At 42.6% G+C, this 27,377-nt stretch overlaps 1 protein-coding gene across 1 annotated transcript in view; it reads left to right on the plus strand.

Annotated features, from left to right (window-relative positions):
* Window positions 1–27,377, plus strand: part of LOC146829767 (nicotinamide N-methyltransferase-like) — a 223,238-nt gene that overhangs the window by 9,900 nt on the left and 185,961 nt on the right. Inside the window, exons 2-3 of the mRNA XM_085608487.1 lie at window positions 3,929–4,150; window positions 19,429–19,636. Coding sequence (XP_085464613.1) covers window positions 4,003–4,150; window positions 19,429–19,636 — 356 coding nt within the window. The 5' untranslated portion in view covers window positions 3,929–4,002. The remainder of the gene's footprint in view (window positions 1–3,928; window positions 4,151–19,428; window positions 19,637–27,377) is intronic.

Below are 27,377 nucleotides of genomic sequence, written 5' to 3' on the forward strand. Positions count from 1 at the left end.
GCATGCACTGGCAGTGTGTGGGTGTTGAGATACAGTGCCTCTGAGAGCGGCACAATAGGTACTACAGCCCTTAGAGACCTTCTCTGGTCACAGTGTCATTGGTACCCATGGTCCCTTTTAGAAGGGGCTAACCTGTGGCCAGAGGTGCCAATTGGGGGAACAAAGATGAAGCTTTGGGAAAGAACACAGGCTCTGGTAACCTGAATGGCAGGAGCCCAGGGCACACCAAGTCAAAGTGCATCATTTATCAGGCAAAAAGTGGGGGTAACCATGAAAAAGGGGCACTTTCCTACACTTTCCCTGCTCAAGACAGAAGATGCAACTGCAGGCCCACCCAACAAAGCCACAGCTCTTCCAGCTCTACATTCTGGCAGGATTATTAGTCCAACAGTAATCTAAACTTTTGGTGTCAGGGCCCCAATATGTATACCACATTTTCCTTTGAAGTTGGTACAAACAAAGTTCCTTTGGCACACATCAACCATTTCTGCCTGGCTCAGGCCAGGTTCATTACAGGATTTGAAGACAACTTTGTGGAAGGCAACCACAGACCATTTAGGTAGAAGCGACAACTCCTCCCACTACTCTAAATGCAGCTAGGTCTATTCAGCCTGGCTATGAGTCACCAAGGAAAGCAGGACATACCTCAACCTCCCCTTGTGACTGCCTAGAGTGAATTCACATCCCCAACGCCTGTCACTCCAAACCCGGACTGTAAATACACAAAAGGCAGGGGGACCCAGGATGGTCAAGCAACAGAATGCCTACTTTTTAAAAGTGAAATCTGTAAATAAACAATATAAAAATCATCTTCACTTGAAGATGTATTTTTAAATTCTGAGTTCAGGATGCCTGAACTCCATTTCTCTATGTTCTCCCAATGTAAGTTATGCTTGTAAGCTGTTGCAAAGCAACTCCCATGTTATTTTATGGGACAGGTAGCCTTTCAATAGTGAAAAACAAACTACACAGTGTATCACTATCAGGACATGTAAAATACACTAGCACATGTCCTACCTTCCACATACACTGCACCCTTCCCACGGGGATACCTTGGGGCTACCTGAGGGGTACCTTACATGAAAGAAAGGGAAGGTTAGGGCCTGACAAATGGGTGCACTCACAATGTCAACATGGCAGTTACAAACTGCACACAGACACTGCAGTGGCAAGTCTGAGAACCCTTTGAAAGGCTGCTTGTGTAGGTGTCACAATCAGTGCTGCAGGCCCTCTAGCCAAGTGCAGTGTACTAGAGAGTTAGTAGTATATCAGATAAGCCAATCATGGAAACACCAATCTATGAACACCATTTACATGGAGAGCATATGCACTTCAGCACTGAATAGCAGTGGTAAAGTGCCTGGAGTCCTGAAAACAATGAATAATAGGTCAAAAACAGGCGGTCAAGAAGCAAAAATGGTAAACAAGCTTAAAAAGCCAACCAATACAAGAAGTTGTAGATGTGTTATGTTTTGTACCTGTGGAATTATAATGATAACCTGTCTTTAATGGTAAAATTAGATTTTTCATTACAATTTTGAAAATGGTACTTTTAGAAAGTATGCATTTTCCTGCCCTTAGCCCTTTGTGCCTGCAGCCTGACTTGAGTCACATGACTGGGTGTAACTGAGAGTTAGACTTTGTATATTCCTCACAGACAGTCTCATTGGGCCATTAACTGGCAGAATGGGAGGCAGAGCTGAGAACAGCCCCACTTGTACCTGGTTAGGCTGTGTCCGGTCTCCTCACAATAGGCCTGACGACTCTGTATTGTCACTGCAGCCAGCTTGGAGTCAGGCAGGGGAGTCAAGAAACTTCAAGAACTTCAAAAAACCTCTCCAAAAACTTCTCTAACCTTCTGGGAACAGGGCACAATGCTAAAAAAGTAGGAATTTCAGACCCACACTTCAATTCACTGCTGGACCTTTTGAAAGACTCTCAGAGAGCTGCTTGCTGCTGTGACCTGGTGTTCCCTCTGCCAGTCTGCTGCAATACCTCGAAGTACAGCTTTACTGGCTGGTGCTTGCCTTGACCCCTCAGAGGCCAGCTCTTCGGTTGAGCCCTGCATCTACACCCACGACTACTAGAAGTGACTCCAAGGGCTAGCTGGTAGAGTGTTCAGAGGTATAGAGACATCAATCCCCCACCTTGAACCAGTCAGAGTCCTGAATGGGTTTTAGGTGTTCTTTTGAACCTTAAACTCTACAAATGCATGATTCTATTTCTAGTGATTGGATTGAGTATTGTTTTAGTGTAAAAAAAAACTGCAATTGACTCTGTTGTTCTAAAAAGATTTTCTTGTTTTGTGTTTCCACTTTATTACTCTTTGTGACTGCAGAAATACTTTACACATTGCCTCTAATTTAAGCCTGACTGCTTTTTCTGCCACGTGTTCTTAATCTACTTAAGTCCAACATACATGCAATACAAACATAATACATTTCAAACATAGATTTATTGACATCTCAATTACATATATATAGAACATCTGTAAACAACACGATTAAAGTTACACAGGGGAGTACTACAGTGAATAGTGTTATCATTTGTGATAATTGTGCAAAGATATTTTTCACTTTAACCCCGACCACAGAGGTCCACATGATACTGTTAGGATCAGTTCTTTAAGGGATCTTATGGTGCTGGCTGCATTAGGGGGAGCAAACCATTGCCTTCTTCTTTTGAAGGTTTACAAAATGGGAAACTTTAATTTCTTTTAAAGCAGCTTTGATTGCTTTAAGGAACTTTGCTGCTTTATAAAAGGTTTCCTGTTTGAGAATGCTACACAGGGATAGGGGTCTACTGTCCCTTGTAGGCCAATGTGTTTGCAGTCAGTTACAGAGACCTGCAAACTGCAACCAGCTAAATGAATATCAATAGGCCGTCCCTGCAGCACGCTTTCTCAAATGGCAATTTTGTGAACCAAAAAAATTATATACAGGTTGATTTGAAAAATATGAATTAGTCCACAAACAAAGTTGGTGCTCACTTTTCAGTCATATTTTTCAAGAGCCCTTTGTTCTTCATTATAAGATGCTGATAGACAGATAAAATACTTAAAGTATCAAAAAGAGATTGCAAACACAAAGTGAATAAATCAATCAATTAGGATAAAGTGCAGCAAATCACCCACAAAGATCTCAAGGCGCTAGAGTTTCTAGCTGCCTCGTGGTACTCTACTCATTCAAACAACCAGGTCTTGAGCCCGTTCCTGAATTTCTATAGGGATGAGGCAGTGCTAAGGTGCATGGGGAGGTTGTTCCAGGATTTGGTGACCCAGTGAGAGAGGGAGTGTCCTCCCCTATTTGCTTTCCGGATCCGGGGAGTGATTGTGAGGAAGAGAGAGCCGGATTTCAGGTGCCTGGTCAGTTGGTGGCAGGTCATTCATTTGTTGATGTTTGCTAGTCCTTCATTGTGCACTTGATATGCGAGGGTCAACATCTTGAACTGGTATTTCTTCTGGATTATGAGCCGGAGTAGCTTCTTTAGGTGTGGGTTGATGTTAGTCTGTCTTGGGAGGCCAAGGATGAGTCTTGCCACTGAGTTTTGTATTGTCGGTAGCCTCTTCAGAACGTATGCAGTGATTCCTACTACGTCAACAAGAAACCCAGCTAATACAAACAGCCACATTTTGCAACTAGAACCATATTCACTGTACAAATTCCAAACATTGAAATATAATGGATTTTCAACTTTGGTTGTTATTGTTCCTGTTACGGTGCACAACTTTGTGTTAGCGGCAGCATTACATGTACCAGGCTTCAAAGCATCAATATTAGCAAAAAATTAGAATACCAAAGAATTACTTAATTCAGTGAGATTTTGTTAACAGGCACAGGTTGGCAGAGAGAAAAGGAATGAATGTGCAATGAGGTTTGTATTTTATGCATATTGAGTTCTCTCTCTTTGCCCTTAATTTGCATTTTAGGACATTTTATTGATAAAAAGGTTTGCATCTTCTCACATCGAAGAAGTAAAGTTTGAGTACACGGAATAAACAAAATGGCTTCCTTTTCTGATCTGAAAGAGTTCCACGAGCAATATTTTGAGCCGTCATTGTTACTGGAGACATTCCTTGCGAAGGAATCTGCCTTCCTTGATGATACGTTTAAACAGATAGTTCCTTTTGTGTGCAAAACCTTCTCTTCAGGTATGTGACATTTTGCTCCACTTGATTCTCATACACATAATATCTTTGAATCCTGCTGACAGTCCATAAATGGAGTCTGGAGATGTAAACATGGAATAACGCTACTGAAAGTTGTGAATTATTTCTAGATTCAAGCATATGTTGTTTGGTTCTGCATTGAGCCAGTTAAAATATAGGTTGGACCTTTGAGTTTGTTAATTGTTTCATTAAACTTGTGCAGTAAAACAAATGCATATTAACTAGATTAAATACATTGACAAATACTGGCAGTTTGTGAGATCAGTACATTGTTTGTGGACTGAATTAGCAAACTCTAGAATGCAATGTATATTAAAGGAATTATATGAGTTAGGAATGCCATTCCAGCTTGCAAAATGCCTTTTGTGACTCCTTGCAAATCACAATTAAAAGCATGAAAGAGACTCTCCCTCTCATTTGAAATTCATAATGAAATGTAGCAATTGCTTGTGACCACAGATGTAGTCTTAAACTATCAGTCAGATACCACATTTATCAGGCATCTGGCTTGCCAAGTAGCCAGCTTTCCATGTGTGGGTCATGTCAGGTAAGCTCAGGAGACAAGGAGCAGTTTAATAGGAACAGACTGCCATAAAATATTAATAATAATTAAGAAGTTCATTTTCTATACTTTGCCAATGGACAATTTACAACACAACCTATTTGCTCATAAATAGCACTATAAATTGTTTCCTTTTGCGGAAACTAGCCATTGTTTGTCATCAAGGATTATTACATTGGGTGCTTATATTCTAGTAACACTAAAATATGTCTGTTCCTACAATGGCAGTGAACACCTACAGTTTCTTAATTATTTTTATAAGTGTTTGTATAGGATTATTAATTGATAATGTACTCACACATGAATGGTGATGAGTGGGCCCAGGATTTGCTCCAAAATTGACAATAAACAGGATCTCTTGCATTTCGTAAAGATCCCCATTCTTGATGCATGTCACCTAAGCAAAAATAATGAATTTACAGAAGCTGCAATCAACCACAAATCTCCCAACCAAATTAGTGATGTATCTGCTATAATTGTCTGCCCATTATTGCACAGTTAAAATGATGATAACTGTGGGACACACTTTTCTAAAGAGATTTCAGTGAAGTCCATTACTCACTTAGGTTGTCAATACTTGTCACAAACACATTATAAAAATATAATTCTAATGTATTAAATCTTCCTTTATATATGAATGTTATCTCTGAAGCAGTAACATTTGATTGTCTTGGGAATTTATTACTCATTCTGAGGTAGAATGTAACTTGTTAGTGATGCAAGTGCCAGGTATGCGGGTGAGTAGCACAGCTATTTATTAGTGAAGCTGTACATCAACAAAACCACCGCTGGCGTGGTCTCTCAGGAGAAACTCCAACTGTCACCAGTTGACTGTTCCTCACAAGAGCAACATCTAGGGAACAACATGACCGAGCATTCTATATGCATTATGTTCTACATACTTGAAGTGCTACATAACAGCTCCTTAAAAAAAGAAAAGAAACATAAAAGAGAAAAATACCTACAATACATATAAAGCTAATCAGCCTTTCCATTTATTTAAAGACTCATATTAAAAGTAAACGGCCAATAATTTCAAAGGTGCAAATTATTCCCAGGATGAATTCCGTAGAACTTCTTACCTCTGACTCACAGATGCCTCTGGAGAAACTTCAAATCCCTCCAAACCTGGGCCTGAAGTACACCCTGGAAGTACCTTAACAATTTTTCCCACATTCCACCAATGTCCGTCTTCCACTCTTATGGCATTTTCACACACGTTTTCCAATTCACAGGTTCATCATAACTAGCATCCCCTTTCTTTTTAAAATTGGGGTTTCTCACTGGCACCAGATTCCCCACCTGAATTGCTTGGCCTCTGGCACGCTCTCTGGCATAATATAGTTCTTTTTTTTTACTTTGACTCTCTTCTACTCTATGAATAATGACCACATGATCATCACCCTTTTCAACCTTGTCACTCTAGATAACCAGGCCGGATAAATCACAGACGTTGGTTGTCGTCCCCTAAGTAACATGAATGGAGACACCTGGGTTACAGAATGTGGGGTGGTGTGGTAAAACTATAAAATGTATTTTATGGCCTCTTCAAAGATGTAGCTATTACTCTTTTCACCTGTGATGCAATCAATTTTCAGCCTGTTCATTCTCTCTATCAACCCATTAGTTTGGGGATGATAGATCTTTTCAATATGTTTATCACTTGACTCATGTAAAAATGTCTCCAGTTCGGCATTCACAAATTGAACCCCATTGTCTGAAATGATATGTTCCTAGGAACCCTTTTCTTGTGAAAATGTCCCTCTATAATAACACAGATTTCCCAGCTGTGGGTGCAGAAACATAACATTCTTTCAGTCACTTACTATGATCATCCATCAGCACAAACACATCATGTTGATGATGAGGTAAAACTGAAGTGCTGTCAGGGAACGAAATGGTTTGTAATGGTGAGGTATACAACTTTAAACCTTTCTCTACCCTACTGCACACCAGATATTTCTTCACTACCGCATTTATGTCTTTGTTTAATGCAGACCACCAATAATAGACAATAATATTGTCGTGGTGGAACACAAATGCCCCTCATGATCCATCGTTGTCAACGTAGAACCTATAGTCCTGAGAGGGACATATCAGTCATCCTCTTACAATGACTCAATGTTTATAGAACATTCTTCCGCAATCTTACAGCAAGGTTGAATTTATGGACCATCAACTTCAATTTGATGGTAATTTGCAAATCCTTAAAAAAATGCACAAAAGTGCATGTTTTTAAGAGCAATGTGGCGCATACACATACTCAGGGCATGTGTGTGCGAAACATGTGCACACTTACCATATTGGGGGTGCATCAGAGGGGCCTTAAACCCCCTAACACCCTTGCAATTTCATTCACAATTTGCGATTACCTATTTAGTAATCGCAAATTGCGAATGCTTTACCATTCATTCCTATGGGCCTCTATGGCAATTCGATATTAGGGAATGTATTGGAATCGCTGTTTCTTTTGCAAATCCTACATAGATTGCATTTTGCGATTCCAAAATAGCGAATTAGTGAAATTTGCAATTTCAGAATCGCAAAATACTTTCTCGATACATCTGGCCCATTGTCTTCAACTGGAATAAGTGTGATTTTTAAATAGTACTGTGACAGTTTAGTAGTGAGCAGAGCTATACTTGATGCAGTGTATTCAACCTTGTCACCACTGCAATGAGGGGCTTGTGATCAGTCTGGAGGACATCCGCCATAATTGTAGAAGGACACTTGCACCAATTGGGCTTCAACACAAATCAGGTGCACTCAGCTCTTATTGACTTGAAAACAAACTAACGATCAACATTGAAAAGAAAACAATCCTTTTCTTTGCAAAAAGGAAAAGGAGATTACCTTAGATTTTAGGCAAGTCACGGCTGGAGCAGGTACGAGTATTTGGATACGATTTTCTCTGACTATTTAGGATTAGACAAACATCTCTGAACTAGGAGAAAAAATGACAACTGAAGTGACTGCAAATACGACAGTTATTCCTTTGAACCATACAGCACACACTAATCCTCCAGGCCCTAAATGGAGCAGAGATGTTGTCAATGGATAGATAGTTCACATGGCAATCTCTCCTTGACTTACCAGAAAATGCATTGGTTCAAGCTGAGTTGAGAATTGCAGCCTGGAGTGCTCAGGCACAAGAGCCCTGCAATGTTTTTTAGTGACACAAAATTGAGTCCCCTGCAGTGCATTATCAGTGGTAGTACTCCCTGAGGTAATGCCTAGTTTCCCTGGTAAGCAGAACCCAGTTACAATTATTTTGGAGCACATTGGAATTCCATAGATGCCCCTTTAAGGGGGCAAAGTTAAGCAAATCAGTCAAATAAAGAGCACTCTTAGGTGCTCTGCAGAGGGAACTATCCAGAGTGAGGGTCTACAGTATTTAAGGAATAGGAGATCTGTTGTGTCTGTCTTAATTTGTAAGGCATACATGGACCTTTTGTAGAGGTGGACCTCAGCAAGGCCTACCAGTGCTAGGGGTTCGCCCTTCTCTGCACAAAAGTCCTCAGACAAGATAACAGAAGTTGCCACAGAAGCTGAAATAGTAAAAAGATATTTTATTGACCTCATGAGCTTGAACTACATTCACACAACACCTTTCGGTTGTGTATGTAGTAGCACAAGGAGTAGAAGAACCATGGGTCTTTTATACCCACACAGGAGCTCAAAAGTGCGGTACAAGCACACATAGGAGAGTTATATACATAAATGGTCATACAAATAATGCACAGTCAACCTTAAAGGAGGAACCAGCAGTTGCTGACTTTAGCAAAAACAACCTGACAGTTACAGACTAGAGCAGGTGCATGGGCAGCTACAGACTCTTCTGCACATGTGCAGAGTAGCAGAGGCTAAGTATAGCCAGTTCTTTGAGCAAAGCACAAGGGCAAGCAACAGTGAAGAAGGAAAAAGCACATGATTGACAAAATGGCTGCCGGAAACAAGATGGCTTCAGCTAAATGCTAACAGCGATCTCTGCCAAATTACCACACTTTTTCCGTATCTATACAGAATCCCAGATCGGATGCTGCAAAATGAAAACCAGAATTTTAGGGTAAGGATCTACCCTGAAGGGTGGAAGCCAGGTCTAAAAGCAAAAATAGTATGGAACAAGGGTCAATGTCAATGTGAGTGGGTAAAATACCCCAGTGAGCCACCTACAGTTGGATTGGGTATCCTTTCTAGAGGAAAGGATGAAGATTTGTCATCCTGTTTTTAAAAATAGGTATATTGTTGAGGGAAATGAGTTTAAACCTTACACGTGGTTTGAGATACTGTGATGTAGCAAATGACATTGTCCAATATTTGCATACATCTGCATTATCCTAAGCCATGATTTCATCCTCTTAGCTGTCCTACACTGGCATCAAAATTCAGTTTTGATTGAAGGGGTGTTCCCTGAATCATTACGTAGGTGAAGATCAAATTACGAAGATGCCCTGGTTATGACATTGGCACAAACTTGGATAACTGAGTCTGTAAACAAGGTCAGACTGACTAAGATCTTGTGGATTGTTATATGGCCCTCTACAAGGCACTTTAATTGCCCTTAGAAGACTTAACAAATTAGTTTTTAATAAGGATTGACTGTTTACTGTTTTTATGCTATGAAGGCCTGTAGAATGCTCTCTGGTTGTCTAAATGGATTAAATAAGTCATGCATGTTGTTGAAATAGTTAGACAAATGTGATATACATGGACATCTGACTGCCCAATGAGTTTTAGAAGACCCCAGCTCACTTGCTCTAAGCAACATCTTCTGACCTGGGATACTAACAGCGCATTTCAGCGCACAGCAGTGTTGGACGCAGCAGAGTTTTTTAAGCGGACCCCGTTTTTTAATTTAATTTAATATTTTGTTTGTATTCTACCCTGTTTTTAAATCCTACCCTTGTCCCTCACTTGCACGATAATTGTCAACTCACCGCTCTTTGGCGTTTCCCTGGATTCCCCGGCACCTCCGGACTTCGGCCGCCATATTGGGGGTAGTTTTCCTGGACGCCGGGCGGCGCCAGATTGTGCAAGCAGACCAGCTGTCACAAGGACACGCTGGCCTGCATATAAAGCGACCCTTCTACGCGCAGCGTTTTGCGCGCAGCGTTTTGCCGTAGTGACGCCGGAGTCACGCCAGAGTCCAGCCCGTCTGCGCCCGTCAGCGTCCCGGAGGCGAACGGAGCGGCGGACGGGGCTGTATCATTGCAATTACCAACTCCTGCTGCCACTATGGTATGTTATACGTCGCTCTAGCTTCGGTCTCTGCAAAAGGTGTCCTGCACTTGTTGCAAAGTCTTTCCCGGCCGATACAGGGGTAAGAGACGATGTCCTGGTTGTGGTTGGTTCCCAAGCAATGCTCCGGCCACTATACCAAATAGGGAGGTGGACAGTGTGAAGCATCTCTGTCTGCTTTTAAATACTAGATCAGTGCGCAGACATGCTCAGGATATCTATGATCTCCTGACCACTGAAAAACCGTTATGTCTGATGTTGACAGAGACATGGTTAGGGGATTCTTCTAATCCCGACATAGCTACAGCAATTACCCCAGAATACAATATCTTCAGGCAAGATAGATCGGAGGGGAGGGGTGGGGGTGTGGCACTTATAGTGAATAAACTCGTCGCATGCTCCATTATTCCCATGGATGCCATTACAGGATCTGAATCCCTCGTTTTCTCTATAGCATTGGCGCCTCATCAATCTCTTAAAGGGCTTTTAGTTTACAGGCCCCCTGGTCCGGCTGGATCCTTCTTCGATGAGCTCCAGTCGGCAATTTCGGCGCTGGTTCTGAGAGCTGAGCACTGTGTATTGGCCGGGGATTTTAATTTCCACATGGATGAGGGATTGGACCCTGACACGATCAAATTGACTGATGTCACGGCCCCCCTAGGTCTTGCCCCCTACCTCTCTGGACCAACGCATGACAAGGGTCATACCTTGGATCAGGTCTTTTTCACGTCCCCCATAGAGGTGCTTACACTTTTGCCGGTGCTTTGGTCAGATCATAGGCTGGCCAAATTTTATGTACTGGGCATAAAGAAACCATCGAGCACTGCTCCTAGGCAGCAGGGACGTGCCCCTAGGGCGTATCATCGGGTGACTCCTGAAATGTTGGCTCAGGCATCTCTTGATCATCCCTGCCCTCTTACGGGAGACTTGGAGAGGGATTTAGAGTCCCTGCAGGCGTGGTTAACGGATAGGCTGAATGATCTAGCCCCTGAGATGGCCCCCCGATTAATATCTAAGCGGGTCTCGGCCCCCTGGTTTACTGAAGCACTGTCGGCTTCTCGACGGCAGTGCAAGGTGGCTGAAAGGGCTTGGCGGTCACAGTATGATCCCGCGGCCAGGCTTGTCTACAGGATAGCGGTTAAAGCTTACCATCGGGATATCCTCCTTGAAAAAAAGGCTATTTGGCAAGGAGGATAGAGGCTGCCTCTAACTCCTGCAAGGAGATTTTCACGATCGTTGGGGAATTTACGGCCCCACGACATAATTCGACCCAGGCCGCACCTTCTGAGTCGTGGGTTTCTGCCCTTGCCAACTTTTTTACCACCAAGATTAAACTGATCCAGGACTCTCTTCCCATGAGGGTGGCTGAAGTGCCTCCCAGCTCCGAGGACGGCTCTGTTCCGTTGGCCCCTTTGGGCCCAGTCCTGGCAGATTTTCCGCCAATCTCAGTTTTCTCGTCATTAGCACTTATGGCCAACCTTAAATCTGGGTCGCCTCTTGACCCATGCCCGGCCAAATTCCTGGCGAAAATGGCTGAAGTTGTAAATCCGTTGGCGAACCCACTTTTGAATCTCTCCTTGAGTCGGGGGGTGGTCCCGCAGGCCTGGAAGCAGGCGATGGTTATTCCCCTTCTCAAGAAGTCTGGCCTGGACCCTGAGGCTTTGGCCAACTATAGGCCTATCTCTCTTCTCCCTGCACTGGTTAAGATCTTGGAGAAGCATGTGCACATCGTGCTTTCCAATTTTTTGGAATCTCACAATTTGCTGCACCCCACTCAATCTGGCTTCCGCCCCAATTTAAGCACCGAGTCGGCGCTTTTGGAGGTGTCCGAAGCCATTAAAGAGGCACTGGAAGCGGGGGGCAAAGCTATGCTCGTAATGCTTGACTTGTCGGTGGCCTTTGACACTGTCCCCCATGAGGGTCTCCTCGCCAGACTTCATGAGATCGGTCTGAGGGGGACGGTGCTCAGCTGGTTTAAATCATTCTTGGCTGGCCGTCGACAAACGGTCTGGGTCTCACCCAGCTCTGCCGTGATGCCGCCTTTGGGAGTCGGAGTTCCGCAGGGCTCTGTGTTGAGCCCGACTCTTTTCAACATCTTTATGATCCCTTTGGCGGCATTGGCGGAATCTTTTGGGGCCCAGATCGTATCCTATGCCGACGACACCCAGCTCCTCTTTACGTGCAGGAAAGGAGAAGATTTTGATGGAGAGAGTATCCATGAGTGCCTTGGGGCTGTTTTTAAATGGTTCCAGCTTAACAGCCTCAAGTGCAACTCAGATAAATCTGAGGTACTCTTCTTCGGATGCCCATCTGACCCAGATTGGCAGGAATGGTGGCCTGTTAATATGTTTCCTCCAGCGTGCTCGTCCCAGCTAGCAAAGAATTTGGGGATCAAGATTGATAATGGTCTGACGTTAAGATCTCAGATCCTTGGTCTTACGGGAACATGTTTTGGCCTCCTCAGGATGCTCCGTAAGTTCCTTCCTCTGCTCTCAGAAGATCATAGGAAGACGACGATGCAGGCCTTAATTGGTTCAAGACTGGACTACTCCAACGTCCTATATCTTGGCCTGCCGGAAGATCTCCTGCAACGGTTGCAGGTGGTCCAGAACTTGGCCGCGCGGGCCCTCTTTGGCCTGTATAGGCGAGCCAGAGCCTCCGGTCTTTTGCAGTCACTCCACTGGCTGCCTATCCGGAAACGGATAGTTTTTAAGGCCTTGATCTTGGCTCACAAGGCTCTCCACGCTTCGGGAGCAAAATATCTCCAAAGGAGGCTTGCCTATTACCATCCGGCCCGATCTCTGATGTCTGAATCATTGTTCCTTGCTGTGGTCCCGCGAGTAAAAAGGGCTCGCATTGAAGGTCGCTCTTTTAAGCTGCTGGCGCCACAGCGTTGGAATACTCTGCCTTTGGCATTACGCAGCACCTCTAATTTGCTGACCTTTAGGAAGGGCCTTAAAACTTGGCTTTTTGCCCATTAGTTCGCTCTTCTTTCTTTCTGCTGGGCCCGTTTTATTTTATTGTGTTGTGTTATTCTGCTACAGGTTGTCAATAAAAGCGCCGGGACACTCTATGGAGTAGCCGTGCGCTATAAAAGACTAAACTAACATAACATAACATAACATAACTTGTGTTGGCTGAATTGATTTCATTAAGTGCTATTTATTGGTGAATGTATGCTATTTGTAATTGTATTCTGTCAATGAACTGGGTAATGCACAATATTTCTCTAAGCTTCTATTTCTAGGAACTAAAAAGAATCTGAATCACTCACTCACTCCGTACAAGGACACTCTCGATCATAAGAACTCAAAGCTCTAGCAGTCATAATTTCTGACTTTAGCACATCAAATGTCTCCTGAAAAGTCTTGCAGGTCATGGGTGATGTGCTTGTGTCAGAGGATGCTGAGGACGAGTCTGGCCGCGGTGTTCTGGATGGTCTGTAGTTTGAATAGCAGGGATCTGTTGAGTCTAGTGTAGAGGGCATTTTGGTCATCCAGTCTACTTGTTATGAGTGCGTGAGTGGTGGTCTTTCTGGACTCGGGGGAAACCACTTTAAGGTCTTGTGGAGGATGCTGAGGGTGTTGAAGCAGGTGGGGGTCACGGCATTGAGCTGTCGGGTCATGGTGAGGGAGGAGTTGAGTATGATGCCGAAGTTCTGGGTGTTGTCCTTAGGGGTGGGAGGGTTGCAGAGGGGGGGCAACAGGAATTGTCCCAAGCTAAGGGGGTGGGTCCAAGGATAATTACTTCTGTTTGCTCCGAGTTGAGTTTCAGACAGCTGTTGTTCATCCAAGCTGCAAAGTCTTGCAATCATTCTTGTAAGTCGGGTCTGGTGGTTTTGGGGTCCTTCGTGAGGTAGAATGAGCTGGATGTCATCAGCGTAGAAGACAATACTGAGTCCATGCTGTCTGACGATGGCAGTAAGGGGGGGCTATGTAGATGTTAAAGAGTGTGAGACAGAGTGATGATCCTTATGGTACTCTGCAGTTGATCTGTGGGTTCAGAGAGGAAAGATGGGAGTCTGATCCTTCGGGTTCTGCTGAAGCGGAAAGAGCGGAGCCAGTCGAGGGCAGTTCCCTGTATTCTGACACCATGGAGTCTGGCTGCAAGAGTATGGTGGGAGACGGTGTCAAAGGCTGCATATAGGTCTAATAGGATGAGGGCTGCGGTGTGACCTTGGTCGAGGAACATGCAGATGTCATCTGTGACAGCGAGGATGGCACTTTCAGTGCTGTGGTTGCTGCAGAATCCGGATTGGGAGGGGTCGAGGATGCAGTTCTCTTAGATGAAGTTTGTTAGCTGGACATTGGGAATCTTCTCAGTGACTTTTGCAGTGAAAAGAAGGAGAGAGATAGGTCAGTAGTTCTTAAGGTCTGTTGGTCTGCAGAGGGTTTCCTGAGGAGGGGCTTGATCTCTGTGCGCTTCCAGTCATCGGGGAAGGTGCCGGATTCAAAGGAGGCGTTGTTGATGGGCAGGGGGCAGGGGTCTGTAGGGGCTTCTGCGTAAGTGCTCCTCATGGAATTGGTGCTATCTTCGGCGGTGACCGGGGTCCAGGTGGGTCGGCTGTCATTGATGGAGTTGCAGTTCTTCTAACAAATTATTTATTTTGGGTAATGGGTGAGAATAATCCCATATTTTCCTATTAATACTCCTTAAATCAATACGATGTTGCATACCTCATTGTGTTTGCAGGCCACCACCAATCAAGATAGCCACAAACTTGACTCAACAGATTCGCTCATCCATCTGTTCTGCAAGCTGGCCAACTCTTTTTATAGATCATTCCTTACGCTGAACGGTACTGATCTGATCTGGTGATTGATTTGGATAGCGCCCTGTTTCAAAATCAATCTTCCAACATTCATAGGACATAGGAGTCCCATTAGGGGGAAAACTTTATGTCACCTTATGTTTTATGAAACAAATCAGTTGTTATCATCATAGACATTGCACATGAGGCTACTAAGAGATGTAAGCACTAGGACATATATGTATGGATCTACAGAATTATTCATATGCCCTCTAGCCATATTATCCTTTGTCACAACCCAAATTATAGCCTGGAATTATTTAATGATATGCTGATTTCTCTCCACTTCTCACTTGGTCAAGTTTGGCTGAAACTTTGGTGCACTTGAGGATTTGCAGAAAGTGACATTTCTAGCCTGACATCCTCTTCATCCTCTACCGCGTGGGCTACTGCCACACTTAAAACATATGACTCACTGTTCTTCAAATCTTTTTGTACAGGTAGACTACCTTGAACCACATTCACACTCCCATTCAATGCTTTTGTGCATTCAGTTCCTTAAGAGATATTAGTGCCAATTTTGCACTCTTGGTGACCTTAACAAACTTTTTCAATGATGGATTACCAATAGTGAATATTTTTTTTTGAATGTGTTTGCCTGAGCAAATACCAATGAACCAATCATTAATCAAATGGTCTGTGAATTCCTCAAATTAACATTTATACCATACCTTGCTTAACACTCTTATGTGTATGTTCACACTCTCAGACTGTTTTAGTGCTTTTTTAAAGAACTGGTGTCGGAGTACAACAAAATTAGGTTTGATGTCCAATCTTTCTTCTAAATTTTTGAAAAACTTCTGGTATTCATGTAACTCTTCTACCTCAACTGGTTGACCCCTTTCCTACCTTCTAAAACCCAGTGAATGAAGTAGTAGAAAGTTTTTCCTTTCTGCCTTGAAGCATGATGCACCGATCACCTGAAATACATTTTGAACGCATCAAACCACTGCTTCCAAGGAATACCTAGGTTGTGTGGAGATTCCAGAAATGGTAGAGGAGTGTTTACTGACTGCATGTCTAATATACTGTACAAATTTAAAAGTCTGCTTAAAAAGACTGACTATAAATAAGTTGCAAGTAAGGATGCAATAAAATTCACTTCAAATAACTTTATTTTGGCAATCATGCCATAAAAATATAAATAAGACAGTAGATATAATAACAACCGCAATAATCGTTCACAGTTTATATTAAAGTTAACAAATAAAAACAATTGAGTTAAAGAATATAAAATGACAGTCAAACATATCCAGGATAGACACAGCGGTGGTATGATTGGTAATAAACAAAAACAAATACTACCCCAGGGGAAAAAGATGACCACTCTTATTGTAGCTGTGGTATAATCTCCACTCTCCTTACAGACTACATATGCCACACAAATTTAGTTGCAGCAACAGATGATCTACATATAAATCAAGATAGCCCATTTATCGCTGTATAGGTTTTTCTTCGTAATATAAGGAGGAAGGGGGATCTCTTCCTGCCTTGTCTTTCGTTGGTTTACTGGGGTATCCCACAAATGGTTGGACTTCGCCCCATTGAGTTTCCTTTTTGTCACCCTGTCCAGAATCCACTGACTGTGGTACTAATGAGTTTTAAGTCATGATTACAGGAAATCAAGAACCTTTGTGAAGGTTTTGGAGTGTTTAATATAGATGTTTCCATCAACAGACTCATTGACAATCCTTGCTAATTCAGCACTGGTAATGCCAAAGGAAGTGACCTCTCCATCCCAATGAGGAGGCTTGCCTTGGATTTCTGCAGCACATAAACAAAGAAAGCCATCATGGTGCCCTCAAAGGTTTTCTGTGACACAGTAACAATGTACCTGCCATCTTCCTGAAAGGCCAGCAGTGTCTCTACCTGGAAAGATTAAAATCCTCGACATCAGTTCGGTGGTTCCCCAGGGTATCAAAAAAGGTCCTAGATCCAACTTGGGGTGAGATGAAATTAATGGCTGCTGTCATCTTTCCTGGACAGTTCCCATCACCTCTGACCCCTCACAGGGGATTTTATGAGTGGGGAGAGACATGCCTGTCCACTCAGAAGACTCAGCAGCACCAGCATTTACCACCTGAGCCATTGGGAGTGCAGGAAACACAACATCCCTACCTGGGAATCATACTTCAAACTCAGCATCCCTTGGGCTCTCCTCTAAGTATAGGACGCATAGGATAATCCAGCCCAATCACGCAGTTGGCAATTACTTTTTCATATTTATTCTTACCCTTTAAGAGCTAATCTGTTTAATGATTTCTCCATCACTCCTCTCACAAATAGGGGTGGTACTAATCCGTGCTTTACATCTGCATGGTTGGGCTTTACAGAGGTCTATTAGAAGATCATCTTAGATGCAGTCAAGCTCCATCCCTCAACGCCTTTCTTCTTTATGTCAATGCATTATAAACGAAAACTTCAAGAATAAAAAACAAAAAGGGTAATTTATCAGCCAAAAAACAACACTGGGAAATTGATGGTTAGGACACTGTTAGCTATGGTCCTCTCATTCTCAGTGAGTCATTGTGTGAACTGGAAAATTGTGACAACAGTTATTTTGTGATATGTCTTCATTGCAAAAACATTTTAGAAAATGACTGTAATATGCACTCACCCCTAGACATATTCATTCTTTTAGAAGCTCCTCTGTTCTTATTTGCTTGCACCAACTTTCTCTCTTGTGATGGGCACATGCATTCATAATAGCTATTTTATCTATTACATTGATAGTTTCCCTTTTTTCTATCCAGCTGTTCACTGCAGCTTTAATTATTATTATTTCTCTTTTACGGTCATTTCTTTCAAATGGAAACATACTCATCTGTAATGAAAGATGTCTGCCATGTAATCCTAAATACTAAGGTGTGCCAAACACGGCTCCAGTGTCCATTGGTCATTGAAATAATCTCCTAAATCTTCATCCAGCAGGTCTTTAGGATGCGCAGGCACTGAAACAATATAAATTAACTGGCACATGCATGAGACTTCTAGTGCAAAGTCAGAATCCAATGATCCAAATAATTATATATGCCTCTTTGTTTAGGAAGAGGCCAAAGTTAGTGACACCTTTCGTTGCCCATTTCACCCAGTACTGACTCCCCACCAGTCCTCGTACCAACATTAAGTCATAAGGAAATGCTATGGTGAAGAGGAGGGTCTATCCTCAGCCATCATATTCATGCCACTATTACCTCATTGCAATGAGTTGGTTTGATTGACAGTGGGAAATCTCGAAGGGTTCACCTGCCCACTAGTAATGTGCATGATAGGAAGCCACATTGGCTCATCTGTGCTGTTGAGATATAATATACCCATTTATCCTTACTGATTCCATCATGAGATAGGCCAACCCTTTCCACAATTCTAAAAAGAAAGCACCAGACGACACAGTTAAAAGCCTTCTCTGCAATCACAGATACTGACAGTGCTTCATTCTGGTGGAGATGGGCCAGCATTTGAATTAGGTTCAGGAGGTTTGGTCTGAAACAAACCTCACCTGTGAGTCATGGATAAGCAATGGTATCTGGTGGGCAAGATTTTGGCTAGGATCTTGTGGTCGTTGTTAATCAATGAATATGATGTGATAGCTACTACATTCCAGAGGATGCTTCTCATCTTTGCAAAGGAGTGAAATTATAGAATATTTAGATAGATGCTTTAGAGCTTTAGGCTATAGATCCTCCCTCTTTAAAGAACATCATTAGGGTGCGGAGTAAGTTCTCCTAACCAGTCCTCTGGCCAGGGAAGCCATTATCTCACAGAGAATTACATAAGGGGCGTGGTATATAAAAATATGGTATTTCCTTTTGCCTAAGCTTACCTTCTAGATGTTAACTACTCTTGTGGGAGAGACAGGTGAGGCCCAGTTGCTTTAGAAGATCTGCAGCTTCTGTTTTGTGTCTCCAAGCTAGTAGAGACTAATAATAGAAGTCTCAACCATCTCACACTGATGCGTTGCCAGCCTTCCTATGATATTCAGCATGGCTGCTATTGTACACTACAATTTTATCTGGCATAATTGAAAAGTAAGCAGCTATACAGCCTTCTGCCCACATTCATAATGTTGCTGCTGTCACTTGAGCAACACCCGCTCTGCCTGCATGATGAGGACAGAATTAAGTACACACTTCTCTGATTTCCACTGACCATGTAGCTCAGGAATCAGTTGAGCAGTGTATTGCTCGGTGAGATCCCTATCTGCTGTTTCATATCTTTCACCCAAACATGCCTCCCAGTTCAGGTCACTCCCCAGCATGAGGTCTTTTTGAGAAGTATCACTGGCCACCCACAATAATTGAGCCAATAGGACCAAAGCCTCGTTCTCTTTCCAATATGCTACATTGTGGACTGAATGCTCATGGAAGCGGGGACAAACACAACCTACATCAAGCCTGATTTGCACCATTAACTGGTCACCTTGCATTGTGTCACATGGGAGAGTATGGCAGAGGCTGTCAAGAGGTAGTCAATGTGCCATGATGTGGATTCATGATTTTTTATGTTCATTTTTTCCATCTCTTTTTATACAGTTGTAGATCAATGTTGAAAATGTACAGATGTTGCATGAACTGTAACCAACATATCATTACATTAGAATGAATTTTTACTTTTGAAAGATCTTCAATAATGTAATATTTTCCTTACCAGGTGTTGTTAAGGGAGAGAAGCTGATTTTAATGGCTAATGCCCCTTTCTTCCAATGGGCTCTTCCATCCTGTGAGTATTTCACAGACATCATTTTATCCTGCCCAACTGATAAGGGCATCTCAGAGGCAGAAAAATGGAGGACAAGCACACCTGGGGCTTTTGACTGGAGTCATGCAGCAAAGATGATTTGTGAAATTGAGGGCAGTGGGTATGTCTTTTAAACTAATGTGTGTATTCCAACTGCTTATCTGTACTTTCTTTTTCAAAGATCTTAGCCCATATTGCAACAGGCTTAGCAGCTTGCAAAATTAATATTGTTAAAATAAACCAATTAACAATACCTTCCGCTTTATATCTTTAGATCTCTAAGTTATTTGGATTGCTTGACCAAGTTATGCACCATAACCAGATACATCTCAGAGGGGAAATACTTCATCAGGCCTAAAATATGCCATAAGAATAGGAGTATGAAATTCAGAGAAGCAAGGATTACAGATTACAGAAACATATTGGTGAAATTTACAACTGATCAATAAGAAAAGCAGCTGAGTAAAAATCATCTTGTGGTTTATAGAGTTCAAACTAAATCAGCAAGAGTAATATGGGCCAATAGAATCTAAGATAGTAATTATGTGAGTTTTATATAGCGCGAACTTGACCCGAATCCATGAAGGTATCAGAGCGCTTTACATAGCACCAGTTACGTTACATTAGGACACACATGAATTTTTTTTGTTTAGGCACGGGGAGATTAAGTGATTTGCCCAGAATCACAGGATGTTCAGCGTCATTACCGAGACTCAAACCCAGTTCCCCAGGTCCGAGGTCGAGCGCCCTAGCCGTTAGGCCAACTCCTCTCCCCATTATTATCTTGATTATTTTTATTATCTTGATTTGTATATGCCTGCTTCACAGCTTGAATACAGCTCCTGAATCACCTGACAGAATACTAGACTATTCTCCCTAATTTCACACACAAAGGTATTACTTGTGGTCACTTCCACAAGATCCTTGGATAAGCAGAAGGAAGGCGACCCAACTATCAGAAATGGTATGTGACAAGTGATCACCCCCAGCTTCTTGTCAGAAACACAAGAAATTACAAATCTTCCACTATTTAGATAGTTCAGTCCTGCTTCACAATCAGTTTCAAAGAAGTAAATCTTATCAGATAATTGATTCTACTAATTAGGAACTCAAAAACGTATAAAGTGAAGTATTCTACAACAAGGGGCAAAGATTACTTATAATGTCAAGAGGAAGGAGGCTTAAAGAAAACCCCAAATATCGGACATGTGAAAAACTGATTGAAAGGACAATATCTTGTTTGTTTCAAAATTTAATAAAAAAATATCAATTATAGCCAGTGTGGAATGTCAGAATCGGAGCAGGAAAAGAAAACGTGCAACTTTATATTTTCAACAAACAAGGATCTCACCACAATAGCTTCATTATTAGAATATGGTCTGAGAATAGAACATTCCTATGTTGAGTAAGTCATTGCTTTTTTTGTTCACAAACAAAAGTCTGCTTTGCGATTTTGTTTTTCAAAATTAAAAAAAAACTTGAAGGTTTGATGGAAAACTACATCATGTTGACAGAGCTATCCATCAAACTTGCAGTCATTTACAGGAAAACCTGTGACAGCAGTTTGTGGAAATGAGAGAACTGTCAGTTGGGCCAGCAAACAGCTCTAAAGATGTGTATTTTAGCCATGGCAGGTTTAAAATACTCCACTGTGTTGACAGAAAATGATTCATCTGTAAAAGTATAAATTATGCCTGACAATATCTAATTATGTAAGAAACAAAAAGTAACCACCCCAGAATGTATAAACGTGTTCTCCATGATCGAATGTGTTTCCTACAGTGGTGGAAAGCACATAGCTTTGTTTAAAATACCCCTCACACACCAAAAGGCCCCTTGGTGTCATGCTTCATCATGGGGGTCTTCCCGCCCCACTGCGGGATGGGGCGTGCTACAACCTGCGCCTATGCGGGATCACTGATATTGTGAAACAAAACTATGTGTAGTGTGGAAATGTGAGTGGGAGGGTCAGGAGTGAGTAAAGGAGTGATTTAAAATTAAATAAAACACCTGGCCCTTGTGGAAGATTTTTTTTTTTTTAATATTCCTTAAGGCTGGTGTTATTAAAAATGGGGAATAAGGTGGAGATACATAGCTATAATGAGCAGTTTCTCCTATGTTGTCAACATGTTTCGAATCCCTCCCCTGGCTTCTTCGTCAGGACCAAAGGATCCCTTGTATACTCAGATATCTATTCCAAAATGAGTACACAAGTAGATAATACTATGTGAAGTACATGTCAGATAATAAACATGCACTTCATGCGATACCTCAATAGGTATGTTAAATAAATGGATCTGGAAGAAAAAGGTGAGACATTAAAAAAACACACATAATATATGTATTATCCTTCACAATATGTAGAGGCCTGTAAAGAAAGTGATAGATATATGTGACTAGAGCCACTATCACTATCTGCCTTAATCGGTCCTTGTTGCATATTAATGGTGGAAAAAAAGGAAAATACATAGGACAAACACACATTTAACATAAAGCACACACTCTATATTCTAAAAACCACTAGACGGGGGTCCCAGGTGAAAAAAGCAGCTAAATGGCGAACATCTATAGTTATAGATATATCAATAACAATGGCAAAAATAAGTTTAGAGCACATACTTTGCCTGAAAAGGGAAAATGCCCCATAAGCTTCTGAACGGGGTGGGAAGGAGTGTCTATAGTCACACACTAAATTGGAAAAAAGAGAAAAATTAATGGTATGTAGGTTAGAATCAATCAATCAATCAATCATAGCATTTGTAAAGCGCACTACATACCCGTGAGGGTCTCAAGGCGCTAAAAAGGGGGGGAGAGCTGCTACTGTTTGAAGAGCCAGGTCTTGAGGAGTCTTCTGAAGGTCAGTAGGTCTTGGGTCTGCCGTAGGCAGATGGGGAGGGTGTTCCATGTCTTCGTGGCGAGGTGGGAGAAAGATCTGCCGCCGGCGGTCACTCTTCGGATGCAGGGGACGGTGGCGAGGGCGCAATCTGGCGGGTGGGGTGTAGAATCTGAGACAGCTGTTGTGGTATGCTGGTCTGGAGTTGTGGAGTGCCTTTTGTGCATGGGTGAGGAGCTTGAAGGTTATCCTCTTGTTGACCGGGAGCCAGTGCAGGTCTCTCAGGTGGGGTGTGATGTGTCTGCGGTGAGGGGTGTCGAGGATCAGGCGTGCGGAGGCGTTCTGGATGCGTTGAAGCCATTTCAGGAGTTTGGCCGAGGCTCCTGCCTAGAGGGCATTTCCGTAGTCCAGTCTGCTGCTGACGAGGGCCTGGGTGACTGTCCTTTTCCTTTTGGTGGAGATCCACTTGTAGATCCTGCAGAGGGTGTTGAAGCAGGAGGAGGAGACGGCGTTGAACTGCTTCGTCATGGAGAGGGTCGAGTCAAGGATGACCCCTAGGATGCGTGTGTTTGGAGCTGTTCCTAGTGCAGTTGGCCACCAGGAGTAGAAGGTATATTGCCTTACATGATCAGGTCCCACTGAATTCAAACCGCCTGTGCCATACTCACATCTTCAAGATCACTGCCTCTCCTTCTAGTAGCCTTCCCGCGGCTCCATTGAAAGGTATGCCCGTGGGGGGAGCAACCTTATGTACTCTGCTTAATTGGTCCAAAAACTTGCCAAAACCCTGATTGACTGAGTTTACTAGCACTAGACTGCTCAACGACCTGAGCGCTGTTGAGCCAGTTAAGAAATGCTCATCCAGTTAAAAAATGGTCTGCTTTCGGTATCGCGCGGTAGTGTTAAGAGACCGTTATTGGAAAAGTTCATAAAAACATGGAATGTAAGATACTTGCCATAGGTGAGGCTTCATAATGTGAGAAAATCAAAAAGGTATAGATTGACCATGCGGTGGACGTGTTCGTCTGGGATGTTCCATCCGTCCGACTAAAAATAGCTAGACTGTTCACCTGCCTAAGCTCAGAAAACCACTTCCGGGTAACAGAGAGTGCAAAATACACTCTCCAGGTTCTAGAAGACCATGGTTCAAGGTTGCTATTAGGCACTTATTTACTAATCGAAAAATGTAAGACAATTACTTGATGTGAAAAAAATACACCCAATACTGCAGTATTGGTCCAGAGAAACTGATGGGTAAATCAGCAAAAATAAAAATAAATAAAAAGATGGACCTAGTAGCGTGCAAAATGCACCGATTTGTCTTAAAAAGGTTCTTCAGATTCCTATGAATAAATGTTGCGGGTAAGGGTCATGGCATCCCTGAAAATTATGGGGTACCTAGCAATTGTATGTATGTACACACAATAATGAAGTAGGAATTTTTGGATGTTTTAGCTGGCGCTGTGGAGGAAAAAGTATATACATGACTATGGGAGGGTTTTTGATTACTTGGAACATACATGAATACGCATCAGTCGTCAGTTGTTGATGGTAAATTGTATATCATGTCTGGTTTGTCTTATCGTAATGCATAGAAGATCCCTAACTATTTTGTGGAAAGACCATGGGGACTTCAGATGAGTTGCCCCCATGGGATGTCATCGTTTAATGCACTGATGTGTGTTCCCAAACGGAACACCCACCGCTGTTCCTTCTGAAATAGACCAATTTAACTACTCAGTTGTTCAATTAAAGTCCATTGCAAATCATCCACAGCTCGTTCACAAGTCACGTAGTGGGTTGCCATTTTTGTCGTGCTCTTCTTGCAATGCACATTACTCCTGTGTTTCCCTATGTGGGTCTTTACTGGTCTTTTCGTTATACCGACGAATTCCAATTTACAAGGGCAGGTGATCATATATATGACATTCTTGCTATTGCAATTCATGAACCTCCTCTGTTCCCACTCAGTTCCATTTGTGAACCTGAAATGTCTGTTTTTCTTTGCCAAGTGGCAGGTGCTGCAGTTTCCACAGGGATGGTGGCCCTGGACTGTTGGTAGAAGTGTACTACCAGTGTCCCTTGGTGTCACATGTCGTGGTCTCGTATGGACTAACATGTCCTTTAAATTTCTGCCTCTTTTGTGTACAAACATAGGTTTCGGGAAATCCAGATTGCAACATGTGAGAAGTCTCCAGTGTTTGACTATGATCTTGGATACCAGGTTGAAATTAGTGTTGAGCGTGGTAACACATATAATCTTCCGAATAATCCTGTCCTTATCTACTTCTGTCCCTAGGGGCTAATTTACCCCCCAATCGCGGAACCTTATCTGGTTGAATCTCCCTTTCCTATCTGTAAGGATGCTTTAGATAGGTACCTGAATACACTTCCTTATTCCAATTTTGCCTCCTCTTTGTCAAAAGTGACACTCCACCGGACATGTAAACGGGTCCATTTATCGCTTTTACATACCACTTCTTGGAAACACCATTCCTAAATCACCTTGTTATTTCAGATCCATCTCTTTAACATACCTATTGAGATATCGTATGAAGTGCATGTTTATTATCTGACATGTAATTCACGTAGTATTATTTACCTGTACATACACTTCTTGTACTCATTTTGGAATGAGTGTAGAAGGGATCCTTTGGTTCTGATGAAGAATCCAGGGGAGGGCTTCGAAACATGTTGACGACATGGGAGAAACTGGTCATTATAGCCTTGCAGCTCCACCGTATTCCCCATTTTTAATAGTGATGTCATCAGTGATGTCACTGACCATGTTATGAGTGATGTAATATGTGACGTCATCAGCAGTGCATTGCGGGGGCGCGAGTTATAGTTAGCTGAACTAACTATAACAGGGTAATTTCTAGTGTTTTGTACGAGGGAAATGTCCAGCTAACTATAACACCCCTGAAACCTATGGTTTTTTCAGTGAATTTCTGAAGTTTTTTGAATGCCAATTCCTAACTATAACACCCCTGAAACCTACGGTTTTTTCAGTGAATTTCAAAGGTTTTTTAAATGCTAATTCCTATCTATAACTTATCTCTAAAGATATCATGAAAAGCATACTTTTTTAAAAGTAGGGTGCACATTAGTTTTGTGGAAAAGCATCTTTGTGATTGGTTAAGAAAAAGCAGTTTCAACGTGGAGTACATATCATAGGATAAAATTTGCTCAGCTCAACCACACCTGCTACTTGCATTTGGAAGGCACTGTTCGAACTTAAAACAATCGTCAAATTTTAACCTGCACGTGTCATTAAATGTTCAAGAAAATGTTACAAAAAAATATCGTAAAGTTTTAAAAAATTGATGAACTTTTAACCTGCACGTATTGTAGAATGTTCTAGAAAGTGTGTTGATAGAATACGTTGCACTTTTGACTTCTATGTGTTGTTGAATATTTAGAAAACGGTTCATATGGGAAATTAAAAAGAAACCAATAGAGAAGTTTTGAAACCTAAAAGAATCAAGGAACTATTCTAATTTACTCTTTACATGTATTTATGTGTGCAGCAACAAAATTATAGACACAACAGCACTAGGAAGAGGAAGAAGCAGAGAGTGGGGGGAGGGAGGGGGAGATGGGCAGAATGGCACACATGCACAATTAAGTACAACACACATATAGACTAACAATGGCCAAAATGAAACACGCCAACAAGGAGCACAAGTCACACAACCCGCCAACATCACACCACTGAACGAGCATAGAAGTGAAAACCACGCTGCATTCATACAGGATGTGTACAAAGGCTAGTCGTTGGTGTTGTTGGATGTCTGCGACCGTGGTCATCATGGATGAGATGTCCAGCACATGGCACATGGGCGAGTTCACTGTCTGTTACGTTGCCAAACAGCTGCTCCTCCCTCACACGAGCCCCCACACTTATGTACGGTGCGCTGTTGTATCTCGTGCACTCGTACGGCACACCATTGTAATGCCTATTCGCGCATGTCCTGCTGCATTCCAACCACACCATCACAGTGCCGTTTGGAGGTGGTGCATGCCACTTTACAACATCGACTGCTGCGACCCTTGTGGCAGGCCACACCAGAACACAGAGACACACTTACCGCACTTTCTGTACACGGACATGTCCGAGACACCCCGTTCCCCTTGCCGAATAGGCACACCCCTGCGCTGACCTGTGTACCACGGACCAACACACGCCGGTTCTACATGCAGGAGGATGCGTGCGTAGCTACATGTCCAGGCTCACTGCCAAAGCTGAGGTGACAGCACACTGTGATATTGCAGGGCTCGTGCCTATCATGCTAACACAATGACCATAGGGGCACACTTGCTCAGATGCGGGTTTGGGGGGCATTGGCGGTCCTGAAGTTGTTGCGATGAGTCTAGTGGCCCTCATGGGTATCCCTGTATCATGCTCATTGACTCTATGGCACCTGTGGGTGTTCTGGCGTGCCTCTTGGCTGTGTTCCCTTTCATGGTGCAGGTAGTTGTCCTGCTTAACACCAGCAGAAAGCAGGTGTAAAATCCCTGGTGCTAACGTGTCTTATCGCCGGAATTTGTTTCGCATTGCAATTGGTGTGAAAGTTGTGATGTGATTTTTTTCGTGTGCAGAACAATAAACGAACTGAGCAGTGTATCTCGTCAAGATCCAGCACCTGACGCACTATTCCCAATCAATATAAATACAATGAGATTTCTGAATAGATTTTGTGTGTACACTGTAAGTGCAGCCAATACCTCAGTGCAATTCAATACAGGATTTTAGTATTTAGAATAAATCGGAAAGGTGCACCTTGTGTCTTTTTGCACGGGAACGGCTAATCTCCATTTCATTATCAGCACTTTAATGGAAGTAAAGTTGAGATAAATCTAACACACTATTCAGAAGTTGGTGCAAACTGCAGATATCACCAGTATTCCAGCGATAAGTGCCCCAAAATTTAACACCATGGTGGACTCCATCAAATAACAGTAATAAGAACAAGAAAGAGTCACACAGCAGTTAAGAGAACAACCAAAAACGTTATAATTTATTTTT

This window comes from Triturus cristatus, chromosome 5_2, assembly GCF_964204655.1.
Source record: "Triturus cristatus chromosome 5_2, aTriCri1.1, whole genome shotgun sequence".
NCBI lineage: Eukaryota > Metazoa > Chordata > Amphibia > Caudata > Salamandridae > Triturus > Triturus cristatus.